Here is a 16210-nt window from a genome sequence, read left to right on the forward strand (position 1 = left end):
AATTTTCTCTCAGGCTCTTCCCATCTGAAGGAGTATTTCTTGAGTTCTTTTTTCCAATGTTCAACTCACTGTTATCTTTGGATGGGAGATGTCACTATGATACCTACTAAAGGGCATCTTAGTGTCACCACAAGAAGTAAACCTGAGACTGTTCTCGGCTAACTAAGAAGCATTAATTGGCTTTCTTTCTTTTATATCATATCATATCTTCACGGAGCCTAGTGATGATTGTTCATTAAATGTTCATTAAAATGAACCACAAAAAAAGGCATGATATCCAAAATGCTCAGATTAGTCAGAACTGGATTGTAGCTTAGAATCTGGGTCTGGATGGGTGTCCATTGCTGTCAGCAGTGACCAGCATTTATATGACTAACATGTTTCAGCTCTTTTAGCCTGTCCTAGCTCCATTCTTTAATATGGTTCCCTCTTTGCCCTGAATTTAGCCTGTGATATAATCCAATCTTTTATACTTCCTGAAATTGTAAAAATTTGATTTTCAAAAGAACCCTAGAACTCTAATTCAATCCAGAGTATTCTCCAGAAATCTAAGAGAACCAAGCCTCGTAATCTTGACTGGCCTCAGAGTAGCAAAAAAACAAATGAAGATAAATTTTATTTTTGTATCCTGGAAGGGTACTATTTCTTCAAGGGGAGATTAGGATAAAAGAGACAGCTTTGTTGTCACAAGTGATTTACTCCTTCCTAAGGTTTTGTCCTCATTAATTTTCTTAAAGCTGCCTGTCAGTTTATTAAAAGCTGCTTCCGCTGCAATTATCTTAAAGTTGACTTCTGAGATGTGGTACAAAGCATCTATCCTCAAAAAGTTTCCTTCTTTAGCACATTGTGGGGAAGGGGGAGTATGGGATACGTCAGGGATGTCTCTGATGCATTTTGTCAGAGAAGGAAGGGGGCAAAATGAACATTTTAAAATAACATTAGGGCTGCAACCAAAGTCATTAATTTAGTCAGATTTTTCCATGACAGATTCCTCCAACTCCAACAATGTCTTTCCTCCACAGTCTCTTAGTAGAGTTTAGTCTGTACTACATTTTATTCTTTTCACTCAACAGAGTTTTAGCGAACCCTGCCACACGCCAGGTATTTTGCCAGGTCTGGGAATGCAGTGAACAGAGGGGACCTGCTCCTGCCCCTGCTCCTGCTCCTCGGGCACATACCTGTTAGGGGACTGGCTTCCTCATTGGTTTCACTGCTGTGTTCCCAGCCTGCACTGTGCACCGAACACAGGAAGCACTCTTATTTGTCCCAGGGACGCCTGTTACTTTGAAACCTGTGTGCCATGCATTTCTTGTGCATACATGAGCATACATCTCTACTCACTACCACCACCAGTGCACCTAGCATGTGACTCAGAAAACAGTGACTGAACAAAAGTATTGAGATGAGAAATCCTTATGAAAATAGATGTGTCTTTCTCATTTCCGCAATTCTGCCCAATATCAGTGAGCTTCTCGGGTTCTAGTCTGAGTGAAATGCAGTGATAGGTTCTCAGTAGATTGGTTCAAGAAAGGCAAAACATTTTTTATTTTTTCAAGAATTGGTAGGAGAATCTACCTGAAAGTATTTTAATGTATATCTTGCCCTGTAATTGTTCCAAAATACATTGAATGTTGAAATATATTGAAAGACTCTTATTTAAGGTAATTATATAGAACGGCTACTCATTTGGCCTTTACCTTTGAGATTTGAAAGCCACGGAAATACAAGAACTTGTCCTGTGCTCGGAGATGTGGGAACAGGAAGAAGTAATTATTTTCATTCCTAGGAGTTCCGGGAGCAGCTCGGGCCTCAGTATTTCATTTAGCACAGAAGTCAGTTCCTCGGCTGAGGTAATCTCTGTGGTTTGATCCTGATGCCCAAGGGTGGCTTTTGGCCATCAAGCCGATTGAAAAAGGAAATTCTTGTCCTCTGACTGTCCTTGGGATCTCCTTGAGAGAAACAAATGAATAAGACAAAGTTTACAGCTCATAGGAGTTCGGCTTGAAGCGACAGCACATTGTCAACAGCACATTGTCAGTGGCAGCCGAGGGCCACAGACTCCAAGGAGTGCTTTAGTTTGCACAAGGGTCATCAGGCAGATTTGTTCCTGCTACAACTAAATAAAGGAGAGAATTAGGTGACTTAGTATTCTGATTCTTGTTTTAAAATGACCACTATAAAATCAACGTTCTGTGAGTTCTAAACTCCATTGCAGAACATAAAGAAGGCTTGGAGCTAGAAAAAGAAATTAGAATTTCTGGAAAACAATCAGATTTTCCTAGAGGATGGAGAAATTCCAATGATTCATGTATCTAAGCAAATCAAGAGCTCGAAAGGAAGGATAAGTGACCATAGCATCCGCCCCCCTGGGCTGCACTGAGGTTGTGCATTCCTCAGCCTGTGACAAGATGTGCAGCCATTCGTTTCCAAAGGAAAGGCCACCTGTCTCTTAGCACCTGCTTCCATTGATTTCCCCCCGCTTCACAGAGTTCCTTCTCCTCTAGTAACCCCTCTAAAAGCTTAAAGTTCCCTTGATCCCCATCACTACCCAGAAAGCATTTCTCTTCCACACAGTCCTCTTTCTCTAAGCCCCCTTGGCTCACGCCTTCTCCCATGGCCCTTCCAGCCCATTTCCCATTGTCCCCTCCTTCCAGGCAGCTCTATGGTCTTAGTTAAAACAACGGAGGTCTGCCGACTGCACTCAACCTCTTGCCACATGGCAAGGTTCCAGCTTTACAGATGATGCTATCCCCAAATGTAAACAACACAACCACAAAGTCTTTTCTTTTAGCTTCTTATCTGGGCTGATCTGAGCAGTGCAGTTTTGCTGCTTGGACTAATGGTCTGAGCTTTATGGACATGAGGTAGAAGATAAAGTATCTTGGCGAGGGCAGCAATACATTTTCCCTCTAAATTTTAAAAGGATGGAGAGAAAGGTTTCCCACTGAGCTCCTCTGACTGCCTCTCATTCTTTTTCTGTAACTTTGAACAAGAACCAAGACCCCTTTAGTTTTGATCTGGGAACTCTGAGTTTGAGGGTGTGGAGGGGCAGTAGTATATGAGCTTGTCTTGGACCCCAGAAGTGGAAGAATTATCTTCCCCCACACCCACAGAACCACACTGATCTTGGCAACCTGACTCATTCTCTGTTGCCGTGCTGATGCCATTGACTCTAAAAAATTGATTCTTTCTAGCCTATTGATTCCAATTTCCTAGATGTTAGACAGAAATGAGAATAGCCTGCTTGGGGAGGGGGCTTTATCAGCATTTGTCATACATCGGGACACAGCTGCAGTGACCAGCATCTGGGTTTTGTATCTAGACCCACAAAAGGCTCCCAGGTCCTGATACCCCTTCAGTGTGATGGAATTTGGTCTGACTTCATGGGGTGTCACTTTTGTCAGGGAGAAAAGGGGATTTTTGACAGGCCACCAGATTTATCCTTAACATCCCCATATGAGCTTCAGGGCACCTGACCAGTGTTAAGGAAACCTTTACTTGATAGATCTGGGTTGCCTTTAAGTGAAGTATAGAGCTGTTCTTTACACTATCTCAGATCTTCCTTCTTGTCTGCGCTGACAAACAGAGCCAGAGTCAATCCCCATTGAAATATGAAAGGATACCCACACAATACCCAGTCCCTGGTTGGAAAGACTGGTGGCCAAAACCATAAATGGCTAGAGGGTAGCCAGCACTGTCTAATCATCTGTCAGGGCTATTGCCCAGATGCTTTGAGAGCTGTGAAACTCTGGCCAGTGTAAACTACATCTGAGTGGTTTTCAAAATGGGCAAGATTCTCATTCCTTTCTTTAGTCCTTTTGTTTCAGGCACGTATGGAGTAAGTATTGCACTAGATGACCTCCCGGGGCCTGTGATCCCTACTCATCCTTCACTCTCCTTCCCTCTCTCCCCTCCCGCCCATTTCTGTTTGCACTCATCTCACCCCCACATTAGAGCGTGATAAGCAAGCATGTGCTTATCAGGAGTCCTGGAGGCTGCTGATTTCATGTGGCGTTTTCTGGCTTCCTGCCACAAAGCAGGGTTTAGTCTGATACCCATACATTGAAGGAGGTGGGCACTTGGGAGCTGACTTTTCAACATCGTTTAAGGTCCGAGGGGTGAGAGGGAGGGGACAGGGCTGCAATAGCCAGAGGACAAAGTGGTGCCCATGACTCCTAGAGCAGTGGGGGTCTGGGCCTCAACTGTTAATTACTTCTCTCCAGTTTCTCTCACCTTGGCTCACCTAAGGTGGGTCATTTGTCATACTAGCCTCTTGAGGGTTTGTCCCCAAAGCAAGTTCCTGTATTTAGAAGTAAGTTGGTAGTATTTGCTTGTGAATCCCTCTGAGCAATAACTAAAAAAGGTAAATTTGTGACATGTGAGAGGCTTGTTTGCTTCTTTCCTGATCTGGAACATTTCTAGAAAAGAGTTCATTTAGCCCTGCTAGCGTGACTCCTTGGTTGAGCATTGACCTATGAACCAAGAGGTCACAGTTCGATTCCCAGTCAAGTCATATGCCTGGATTGCAGGCTCAACTCCTAGTCGGTTATGAGCAAGAGGCAGCCATTCAGTGATTCTCATCGATATTTCTCTCTCTCTCTCCCTCTCTCCCTCTTCCCCTCTCCTTTCCTCTCTGATATCAATGAAAATATATTTTTAAAAAGGAAAGAGTACACTTATATTTTTGGGACACCCATGAAAAAACGTAGCACAGCCTCCAAGCATTAAGTGTGAATGCTAAGTCATATTTAACCTATGACCTCTATGAGGGACTGAAGCCATTGCTTCTCTTCTGGGAATGTGAAACCTCTGTGGGAAAAGATGAAGGCACCACGCTCCATCCCCTGATTTGAAGGGAAAGGATTGATTAGGAGCATGGACAGCCAGCAGTGAAGCTAGTGGAGGGAGGAGGACATGGATTTCTGGAGGAGGACATGGATTTCTTCAGGGCTCCTGCCAGATGTACATGTGCAAGGAAGAGATTATCTCAAGGCCAAGCAACCATGGTCTAGATAACTAGTTTAGAGATTCATATGCTCCTCACTGGGCTCTTTTTTTAGAAGGCTCCTCAGTTAGACCAGAGATTTAAGGAACCCTGGCCAATACTGACATTTGGAGTTGAGTTAGTCAGGCAGGGCAAAGGAGGTTTTTCATGCAGCAGCTGTGGGGCAGTCTCGGGCCTCAAACCAGAGCCAGTCATCTCCAACAGAGACTGGTTCACCCTCAGGATATAGCAGGGCCATTCTGGCAGTGTGCCCGGGCATGTTTGTTCAGCACCACGCAGTGGGAAGTCATTCATAGCAGGGTTCTCTGTCAGTATGCTGAGAACACATGCTGTTCTAGTCTGTCGGGAGAAGGCCTTTCGGATAAATCCCAAGGTGCATGGTCGAGCAGTACCAAATCCAGGACTTCTTATGACTCGATTTGTGTACATTCAGTGGGCCCCTACTCAGTTTTCCCTTTTTCCTTTTTTGAATCTCCTATCAGGCTAATCTGAAAATAATTATGGTACCACCCTAAATTCACTTTTAAATATTACTTTCTAACTCTTCATCTGGTCTCCTTCGTCTCTTCCGATAGTCCTTACAGACAGGTAAAGGCAGATGAAGTTCATTCCTATTTATTGATTAAAACCCGAGGAAGCTTAAAGGGAGAAACACCATATTGACTAAAATTCTACTTGCAGATTCTCTGCTTCATGTCCTTTTCAAAGGCCCTGACAACCTTTCTTGACATCCCAGATGCAGGTCCCTGGTAATAACAACACTTACCATTTATAAGATTGCATCATGCCAGGCATTTTCTGTACATCTCTTCCCCTCCACTCATCCTCCAATTATTTGAATGTTGGCTCTCTTTTTAAATTGAGATCTGGAAAAAGTTGTGATGCAGTGACATCAGGACTCAAAACCAGGTCTTTCAAATTCTGAAATGATGTCCTTCGTCTTCCAGGGCCCTGCTTTATCTGACTTACTTCGTGTAGACCAGGGACCAAAGAGACTGGCAGCTTTTTTTCACCTCCAGCTCAAACCCTAGCCATAGCTGAGCTGCCCCTGGGAGAACAGAAGCTTTGGAAAGATGCAGGCTGTTGAAAGGAGACACCCTTTCTTTGAGAAATGGAAATGAACCATTTAATGGTGATTTGCATAAGTAGAAAGAAATCATGTACCTGTGTGTTCAAGATCCCTCTCTGCCCTGCTTTCTGCACCTTATTGCACCTTTGAACATTGCTTTTATTTAGTTGAGTTCAGAGTGTTCTCGCCTTAGCTGGTTTGGCTCAGTGGATAGAGCATCGGACTGCAGACTAAAGGGTCCCAGGTTAGATTTCAGTCAAGGGCACATGCCCGGGTTGCAGGCTTGATCCCCAGTAGAGGGCAGGCAAGAGGAAGCCAATCCATGATTCTCCCTCATCATTGATGTTTCTATCTCTCCCTCTCCCTTCCTCTCTGAAATAAAAATATTTTTTTAAAGAAAAAAAAGAAACTGCATTCTTTAAAAAACACACACAACTATTCTCCAATGTTATCTTCCCTCCTCATTCCCTTCAATTCCCCATTGCTGTGCGAGCACTGTGATTTCCATGGTAACGGGACCACCAGTTGAGCTTGGCTCGCACAGGTTTATCTGGTCAGAGGACAATTAGGGGCTGTGCTTCCAGGTGAGCTGAACTCTGAATGAGGCTTTCTAGGGGGTTGCCTTAAAGTAGTGATGTGAGCGGTGCTATATGGCTATAATGAAAGCACAACTGAGCTTCATGCAGAAAAGCCCAAGCTTGCCCCTGGTATTTCTTGAAAGAGTCCTAGCCCTCTCCTCCCCTCTACTACCCCAAGTTCTCAAATTTGTGTTAGGAGCCATCCATTCCCAGCCTCACCATCTCCTTCCTCCCTGTGCTTAGCTTGCTTCAGGCCATAGAAGAGACTTTGTTTCTCCCTGGATTTTGTTATTCTTAATAACAAATTGTTTCTCCTCCCATTCTCTTTTCTTCCCCCTTTTTCCCCCACCAGAGAGTTTTCAACGTCCTTTATCCCATGCCTGCTGACCAGCGGAGACATGTCAGCATCAACTCTGCCCGCTGGCTGCCTGAGCCTGGGCTCGGCCTGGCCTATGGTACCAACAAGGGAGACCTGGTGATCTGCCGACCAGAGTGAGTGGTTCAGGGGCTGGTGGGGTGGATGTGGAGGGGCCATCTGGGCTGCGGGCTGGAATAATCAGCACTCACCTATGGATCTAGCTGGTGAGGGGGTCTTTTAGAGGGGAAGTCTAAATTCTGCTAGAGCCTGCCTCATTCTCATTGTCACTCCTTAAAAAGTCCTTTTCACTCAACAGATGGTAGGGTTAGCTCTCCATTCCAGAAATCTTCAAAAGACTGGTTTACTTATTTTGTCTCTTAAATCTAAAGCAGTATGTTTTGTTTTTTTCCCCTTGTTCTCTGGTGATAATAACAGTTTCTCTGCAGTCAAAAGCATAGATATCAAATATTCTTTTCTAAAACCTCTTTGAAATAGCCAACAGGTAATCTTAGGTATGTGTAAAAGCCTTAGAAATGAACTTAAGAAATAAAATTGGGAATAAGGTGTTGTTAAAGCCCTAATTTTTAATATATTTTTATTAATTTCAGAGAGGAAGGGAGAGAGAGAAATAAACAACAGTGATGAAAGAGAATTACCGATTGGCTGCCTCCTGCACCCTCACACTGGAGATGGAACCCGAGACCCTTCAGTCCACAGGCTGATGCTCTATCCACTGAGCCAAACCGGCTAGGGCTAAAGCCCTAATTTGTCAAGCCACTGATCTCTAACCACCTGGCTCTGTGCCCTGCCTGTTTTCCTTTCTGCTGGAGGCTCTGGCTCATAATAGAAAAGGCAGATTGAAAAGTGCAATTTAAAAATTGAAATTGCCCTGGCCTGTGTTGTTCAATGGTTGGAGCACAATCCCACACACTGAAGGGTCTCAGTTTTGATTCCTGGTCGAGGGCATATATTTGGGTTGCAGGTACCATCCCTGGTCCGGATTGGGGCACATGTGGGAGGCAACCAATCAATAATATGTCTCTCTCATGTACCTGTCTCTCTGTCCAAACCCCTCCTACTCCCTCCCTTCCACTCTCTCTTAAAAAAATCAATGGAAAAAAATCCCCAGGTGAGGATTTATAACAAAAATCAAAATGATTATTATCTAGTCCTGAAGTAGGGAGTAGGAGGGGACACAAACCAAAGCATTTCTGGTCAGTCCTGATGACCTCCTTCCTCTTCCTCTGGCTTTTTGGAGGATAGAGATCTATTTAGGCAGGACCCTGGGAGTCAGCCAAGCCTGTCATCAATTTCCAGGCCCATCCAGGTGGGGAGTGTGAAGCTCTGTGCTTCAGTGCAGATTAAGCTGACTGCGGAGTGGGCCGCTGCAGGGTTCCGGCTTACTGACTGCCACTCCTGCTTCAGGCCGTCCTAATGCTGCCCTTCACTGAGTATAGAGTCTCCGTGGGTGTTCTGCAGATCACAGAGATGGGACTGTCTGGTAGGGTCTCTGGGAGTGTCCATGCTGTCTTTTGCTAGGGCCCTTGATGATTTTTCCAGGGTCTGTATTTGGGTCAGATCTTATAGCCTGGTTATTGAGTCCTTAGTTGAGCTAGATTATTGGTCCAGGAGAAAGAAAACTTGGTTCTAAGGGCAGCTCATTCCATTTGGAATTTTCAGGGCCCCTCTCAAATAGAAGCTGCTGCCTAGCCAGTGTGGCTCAGTGGTTGAACATTGACCTATGAACCAGGAGGTCACAGTTCAATTCCTGGTCAGGGTAAATGCCTGGTTGCAGACCTCCTCTCTAGTAGGGGGCACGCAGGGGGCAGCCAATTGATGATTCTCTCTCATCATTGATGTGTCTGTCTCTCCTCCCTTCCTCTCTAAAATCAATGAAAATACATTTAAAGAAAAAAGAAAGAGAGAGGCTGCTGTCTGAACCTGACCGCTCAAGCTGCTCTTGGAGCTGGCGGACTACTTGGCCTGCAGGCTGAGCTCTCCTCGGGCTCGGTGTCCGGAGAGCCCCTTCCACGAGTGCCTTTCCGGAGCCCAGCCTGCCTGTCATGACTGCCACCATCAGCCCAGGCACTGGGTCTGTTCCCTTCTGCTCTCACCGTGGCTGCCCATAGTCCCAGGATCTGTCTTCCCTGAAATACTTATTTTCCCCAAAGTATACGAGTCTGATTATCTTGTATCTTCCTCTTTTCTTTGGAATTCATAGGCATGTTTTCTAAAGCTGGCCCAGAATCCTGGACTTTAATTTTATTCTTACGAGCACGGTAGTTACAGGCGTTTCTTTCCCTGTTTCTCCAAGACATCCTTCCTCAGCGTTGTTGTCTTCTCTATGGATCCAGCCACTAACCTTCCTCCAAGCCCCCACCCCTTGCAGACGTGATCTGCTCTCACAGAGGCAGAATCTCTACCTCCAGCTAGTCGTGGCCCCCCGAGGACTTTGATGTCTGAAACCCCAGCCCACGTACTTGCTGTGAGTCATAGACACCTCGGAGAAGCATGAAGCTGCCTTTGGCCTATCTTTCCTCACCATATGTTGTCTTCAGCAGCCAGAGCCTCAGCAGGCCAAAGCCATCTTGTACTGCTTGGGGAATGCTCTTCCCACCAGGAACCGAAGTCTCTTTTGTGAGCAGGGTGGCATTTGACACAGAAAACAGCATCCCATCACAAATCAAGTCGTGTTGGACTGAGGGAAAGCTACCTTAGCCGGCCTATTTCAGTGTTGCTGTTTTTCCTGATTTTTTGGGTCATGTTAGCAAATGCTGCAAACATTAGGGCTGGACATTTAAAGGTACCATGTATATTAAGACGGACGGACTTTGACCTAAGTCATTCAGAGCTTCTCCAGTTCTGAGTCCCCTTCATATCTGTATGGTTGGTTTGCTTCAGGCAGGGAAGACTGAACAATATTCAGATGAGGTAGAGTGAAAGCTCACCGAAGGCCTCCCAGAAGATCAATGAAGGAATTTGGGCTTCCTAACTTTCCAATCCAGAGCTCTTTTCCTGTAGCTGGTTTTTAACTTTTATTTTTTTCAATTAAAAAATCCTTTAAAATTCTGATGAGCCCTGGTCAGTGTTATTAGAGTGTTGGCCTGTGCATCAGAGGGTTGCAGTCTATCCCTGGACCTGGTCAGGGTGTGTGCGGGAGGCAGTCAAATGATGTGTGTCTCTTGCATCATTTCTCTCTCTCTCTCCCCCTATACTCCTCCCACTCGCTCTGAAAATCAATGGAAAAAATATCCTTGGGCCGAAACCAGTTTGGCTCAGTGGATAGAGCGTCGGTCTGTGGACTGAAGGGTCCCAGGTTCGATTCTGGTCAGGAGTGTGTACCTTGGTTGCGGGCACATCCCCAGTGGGGAATGTGCAGGAGGCAGCTGATCGATGTTTCTCTCTCATTGATGTTTCTATCTCTCTCCCTTCCTTTCTGTAAAAAAAAAAAAATCAATAAAATATATTAAAAAAAAGAAAAAATATCCTTGGGTAAGGATTAACAAAACAAATTTTTTTTTTACTGAATAAATAAAATTCTGATTAAAGCCATGCACTCTCTTGCACAGAAGAACATACTGGAAGAACACTCGTGTAATTTTAACTCTCTCAAGACCTCAGAAAGAATGCAGCTCTGAATGGGGATGATGATAAGCATGTCGGTAATGGATGCGGAGAGGGCAGTCTCTCTGTTGTCACTATGGCTGGTCTCTGGCCTAGAATCAGGAGAATGAATACAAATGGAAAGAAGGAGCTCAGGGCTGTTGTCTCTTTAGAAGGTTGCTGCTTATCCTTGTGTGACGCAGCTCCCTGGCACACCCGTTCCCAAGGGCACAGGATCCAGCCAGCCAGCTGGGCCAAGATTACAGCCCTCCCACCAAAACAGGTGGTTTCTGCCTTTGTCCCAGGCACAGGCAGCTGCAACTCATTTTGGGCTCTCAAGTCTACTCTTGATTTCTCCTTCATTGTCTTAGCCTCAGTGCTCTCTCCAACCACAAAGACAGGGCTAACAAGCTCCTTGGGCATCTCTTAGTGGTCCTGAAACTCCCCCCGACAGTAAAAAAGACCTAAGGAAACACTCCATCTCTCTAGGGAAAGAAATTCTTAGGACCGGTGAGGAGAGGAATAACTGGCCCTTCAGACCCTGTACAAAGCCATTACGGTGAGGTGCGCCTTTCTCCTTGGCTTTGCTCCTCCACTGCCACTCCTCCGAGCTGCTGCTCTGCCTCTGGCTGACTGCCAGCCCAGCCAACACCCCCACCGATAACCACAGTGGGTGTGAAATACCAGATTGATGTGAGGGGGTGCTTGCTCACTTCCGGCTTCATAGATCAGCCCTACAAATGGGAGAGAGGTGTTGCTGGGAAGACCACTTCTCAGAGTCAGCTCAGAAGGCAGAATTCACAGAAAAAAGTAGGCTCGGGCTGTGGGGCATCTGGTGTTTGGCTGAGTGTGGGGCTCCTGATGAGGTCCCAGCTCTGTCCCCTGAGAGGGAGCTGCCACTGTAAACAGTGATTACAATCAGGAATCATTGACCACAGAGGGGAAAGGCACGCCTCGGAATCAAAAGGGAAGCCACAGCGACTGTCTTTTAGGCTGTTTGTCCCACAAGAGCCAGGTGCCAACCCTTTCCCATGTCATAGAGATAGCAGGGATGAGTGCCGGTCTCAAAACAGTCCTTTTTTCCAAGGAGACAGCCGTGTAACCGGTAGTTAAAAGAAGAGTGTTCTCAAAGGGAACATTCCCTAGAAGTTGGGAAGTTGAGAGCCAGAGTTCCTTGTGGAGCGTTGTCACCACTGAGGAGGCCAGGCAGGCGCCTGGTGTGCTCAGAAGCACAGCTTACCCACGCTGCTGGAAGAAGCCAGGTGTTAAGTGGAAGTCCATCTGAGAAGGCGACCTGATTTGCCTTGCCATTCTTCTCCATCCCTTTGTGTGTTTGCCAAGCTTTCAGGAAGAACTTGAGCAAACAGTGACTCATTCATCCTCATTAAGTTTCCTGAAGGAGGTGGTTGGGACCATTGGCATTGAAGGCTGAGTTTCCATGGCCAGAGACATTTCTTCAACTCTCTTCCTTGGTGCCTGGAATTTTCAAATCCTTGAGCTTGTTGTAGTTGAGTTGTTCCAACCACAGAAAGGAGCCATATCAGGATTAGAAATAGACCTGTTGGGGGGGAACAGAAAGGCTTGGGGGTAGGGGGGAGAATGCAGTCTATCCCGTTCTGTTTCAGTGGCCAGAGTCCCCAGCGCTGAGCCAGATGGGTGGGAAGAGTTTAAGGGGGACCCTTTGGCCATCAGCATCACACTGACAGTCCCAGCTCTGAGTGGGCCTTCAGTGGTCTCTTCCCTGTGATGAAAAGGAAGTATCTGGTACATGGTTTGGTGTGAACAATTTGTTGTCAGTAACCAGCCCTGGCTAGCAGGAATTAGAGAGGAAGGATTGGCAGGGACCCACATGGTATTGCCACCTGTCAATAAATCCTGACAAGTTTGCAAATCAGAGGCTCCCTTGCAGCTGGCAGTGATGGCTTTGTTTTTGAAGGCCTCTGCTGTAGACTTGTGGCCATTTGCCTAATACAAGATCTGCTCCGCTCACCATCACTCTCCAGTGTCCGTGGTTCTCAGACAAACCCATAAAGCAGCTGAGTGTTTGGAAGAGAGAGGAGATGCTCCTTTTTAAAGGAGTGGTTTGAAGATCACATCAAGTCCACAGCCCCCAGGCCCTCTGGGAGTTGTCGGAGGATCACATAGAGCAGAGAAGGGAAGAGCACTTTTTTCAGGCTGGGGCTCTTTCCCTCCAAAATCACCAGTGTGTCCTCAGGTGAATCCTGTCCCCAGAGTCATAGCGATCCTCTAAAACAGGGGTGGGGAGCATCCAGCTGGCCAGCTGTATGAGGCCTGAGAAATCATTTGGTCTGACCCTGCCAAGGCATTCAGGGTGAGTTAATTAAATATAGCAGCTAATTTTTAAGTTGATAATTTTATATGGCCTGCGAATGACATTATAAACATCCAAATGGCCCTTGGCAGGAAAAAGGTTCCCCACCCCTGCTCTAAAGACGGGCTTGGGGGCTCAGTGCCAAGGCCTGTTTCCTTTTACTGCGGAGCACAACCTCCGACATACATCCCCTCCTCATCCAAGTCCTGTCACATCCCATATCAGGGATGATATAGTCCCTCTTGTTTAGGAAGGAAGCACCTACACCACCCTTCACAAACCTCCTGGCCGATCCTCAGAACCTTCTGCTCCCCTTTACAATCTCACTTCCTGGCCGACCCTCAGAACCTGCTGCTCCCCCTCACAATCTCACCTCCTGGCTGATCCTCATTACCTGCTGACTGATTTGTTTCCGCTTCATGGAAGAAGTTCTGTCTTGCTGAAACTGGTTTGGCTCAGTTGATAGAGCATCAGCCTGCAGACTGAAGAGTCCCAGGTTCGATTCCAGTCAAGGACATGTACCTTGGTTGCAGGCACAAAACCAGTAAGGGGTGTGCAAGAGGCAGCTGATGGATGATTCTCTCTCATTGATGTTTCTGATTCTCTATTCCTCTCTTCCTCTCTATAAAAAAATCAATAAAATATATTTTTAAAAAGAAGAAGAAGTAGTTTTGTTTTTAGAGAAAGGTGACCTGGGCCCATAGGTTAAAAAGCTGACTTTCATTGGAGATTGTCATTGTCTGCACAGGCTGCCATAAGAGAGTATCATGGGCTGGGTGTCTTAATCAATGACTGTTCTTCCTTAGAGTCTGGAGGCTGAAGCCATGATGGCCCATTCTGGTGAGGACCCTTCCTAAGTTGCAGAGGGTCATGTTCTCACTCTGTCTTCACATGGTGAGAAGGCCACAGTCCTGTTGTATTAGGGTCCCACACTTATTACCTTGACTAGAGGCCCAGTGCACAAATTTGTGCACAGGTGGGGTCCAGCTGGCTTTGGGGAGGGGCCACAGGCAGTGGGTCGGCCGGCCCCAGCCTGGTCGAACTCCCCTTCAAACTCCCAGTCAAGGGAACAATTTGCATATTAGCTTTTAGTATATAGGACTAGAAATTCGTTGGGGGGTGGGGTGGGGTCTCCCTCAGCCCAACCTGCACACTCTCCAATCTGGGACCCACTGAGGGATGTCTGACTGTAGTTTTAGGTCCAGTCCCTGTCATAATCCAGGACTGCTGGCTCCCAACCACTCGCCTGCCTGATTGCCTCTAACTACTTTTGCCTGCTAGCCTGATCACCCCCTAATCGCTCCCTTGCTGACCCTGTCACCCTCAACTGCCCTCCTCTGCAGGCCCAGTCGCCCCCAACTGCTCTCCCTTGCTGGCCATTTTGTGGCAGCCATTTTGTTGTGGCCATCTTGTGCAAGGGTGTGGTAGTCAATTTGCATATTACCTCTTCATTATATAGGATTACCTCCTGAAGACCCTGTCTCCAGGTATAACCACATTGGGGATCAGCTTCAACATGCAATTCAGTCTCTAGCAGAGCCCTTCATGCACATGGGCATGTCCTGCCCCATCTTGGATCAGAACTGGCTGTTTTGTGTAGCATAGGATCTCTACACGGATGCCAGAGTTCTAACCAAAGGTCTCAAAGATACTCCTTCCCAACTTCTGTCCCCCTGCTTTCACCACCAGCATCAGCACCTCACTCTCAGCCAGTGACGGGTCTAGGTAACCCCTCCCAGGGAGGAATCAGAAAGCAAAGCAGCCCTGCCCAGTTTGCTTAGTGGTTAGAGCATTGGCCTATGGTCTGAAGGGTCTCGGTTCAATTCCAATCAAGGCTTGTACCTTGGTTTTTGGCTTGATCCCTGGCCCTGGTTGGTGCGTGTCGGGGGGAGAAGGGAACCAATAGATGTGCCTCTTTAACGTTGATGTTTCTGTCTCTCCCCCTCCCTTCCACTCTCTCTTAAGAATTAATGGGAAAATGTCCTTGGGTGAGAATTGACAAAAAGAAAAGAAAAAGCAGAGCAAAACAGTCCTGTGTGCAAGTCAACATAGAAGGATGAGGGGCCACCACTTCCCTCTGGCAACCACCTGAGTTTCTCTTCTTCCTTCCCCATCAGAAGTTCGTGAGCAGCCCTAGGGTCTCCTTCAGCTTGAGGAGCACCTTCCCCATTGCTTGTCCAGCCTGCTCTGGCCAGGAGGCTGTAGGTCCAGAATAGAAAGAGGTGGGGCTCTTACAGCTCAGTGGGGGCTTATGTATGCTTAGACTTCTGCGCTCCAGGCAAGTAGAGAATGCTAGGAGCCCTGTGCTCCTTCCTCCCGCCCCGTGGCAGTGGGCACCTGCACTCTGTGTGTGGAACCCGTTTCTGAGCACGAAGTACTAGGACCTTTAGGCAGGGCAGTCCATGCACCCTGTCTCTCCAGGGCCTCTCCAGCCTCTCATTTGCCATCGTAGCTCCTTTCTCTGTATCTGAAGAGCACTCAGAACCCAGTGCCTGCGTCTGGTGTGCCTTTTTTTTTTTTTTTTTTTTTTTTTTTTAATAGCTGTCTCAGCCCCAAGGAGGAGCCAGTCAGGCTTTGTCTGAGGAGGAAAAGAGGCTAAAACCAGCTCTGCAGGCATTTGCCTGGAGTGCCCCAGTGCTGAACACTGAGTGCTGAGCATCCCAGTGGAGTGCCTCTCAGCCCCGCCCAGGAGTGAGGAAGGAGGGTTCCCGGGCCATAGTCTGCAAAGCCTGGGAATTGTGAAGAGCTCTGGCCGGTCCTGTCTAACACCTTCCACCTTCTCTATTCTTCCCAACTGACTTTCAGGGCCTCGAACTCTGGCATTGAGTACTACTGGGACCAGCTGAACGAGACTGTCTTCACGGTCCACTCCAGCAGCCGGAGCAGTGAAAGGCCCGGGTGAGTGTTAGAAGGAGGAGGTGCAGCTGGCTGAGGCCTTCCCCTGCCTCCTGCTTCTGATGGGCTCCCGAGCAGTGCCCTCACCCTGTACCCAGAGCTCTCCTCTACGTTGTGCTCCATGCATTGAGCCTTTGCACGCGATTTCATTGAACAAAATGGTGTTGCCCTAGCCGGCTGGGCTCCGTGGATAGAACGTCGGCCTGCGAACTGAAAAGTTCCAGGTTCAATTCCGGTCAAGGGCACATGTCCAGGTTGTGGCCTCGATCCCCACTGGGGGACTTACAGGAGGCAGCTGATCCATGATTCTTCTCTCATCATGGATGTTTCTATCTCTCTCTCTGAAATCAATAAAAATATATTTAAAAAA

General features: G+C 47.1%; 1 protein-coding gene across 9 annotated transcripts in view; it reads left to right on the top strand.

The window, feature by feature from the left end:
- AMBRA1 (autophagy and beclin 1 regulator 1) overlaps window positions 1-16210 on the top strand; it is a 161185-nt gene that overhangs the window by 135664 nt on the left and 9311 nt on the right. For all 9 annotated transcript variants that reach the window (XM_084896077.1, XM_084896073.1, XM_084896075.1 and 6 more), the window contains 2 exons: window positions 7005-7144; window positions 15751-15843. In XM_084896077.1, the coding sequence (XP_084752203.1) occupies window positions 7005-7144; window positions 15751-15843 (233 nt within the window). The remainder of the gene's footprint in view (window positions 1-7004; window positions 7145-15750; window positions 15844-16210) is intronic.

This window comes from Pipistrellus hanaki (genome assembly GCF_964339955.1).
Source record: "Pipistrellus hanaki genome assembly, chromosome: 9".
Classification (NCBI taxonomy): Eukaryota; Metazoa; Chordata; class Mammalia; order Chiroptera; family Vespertilionidae; genus Pipistrellus; species Pipistrellus hanaki.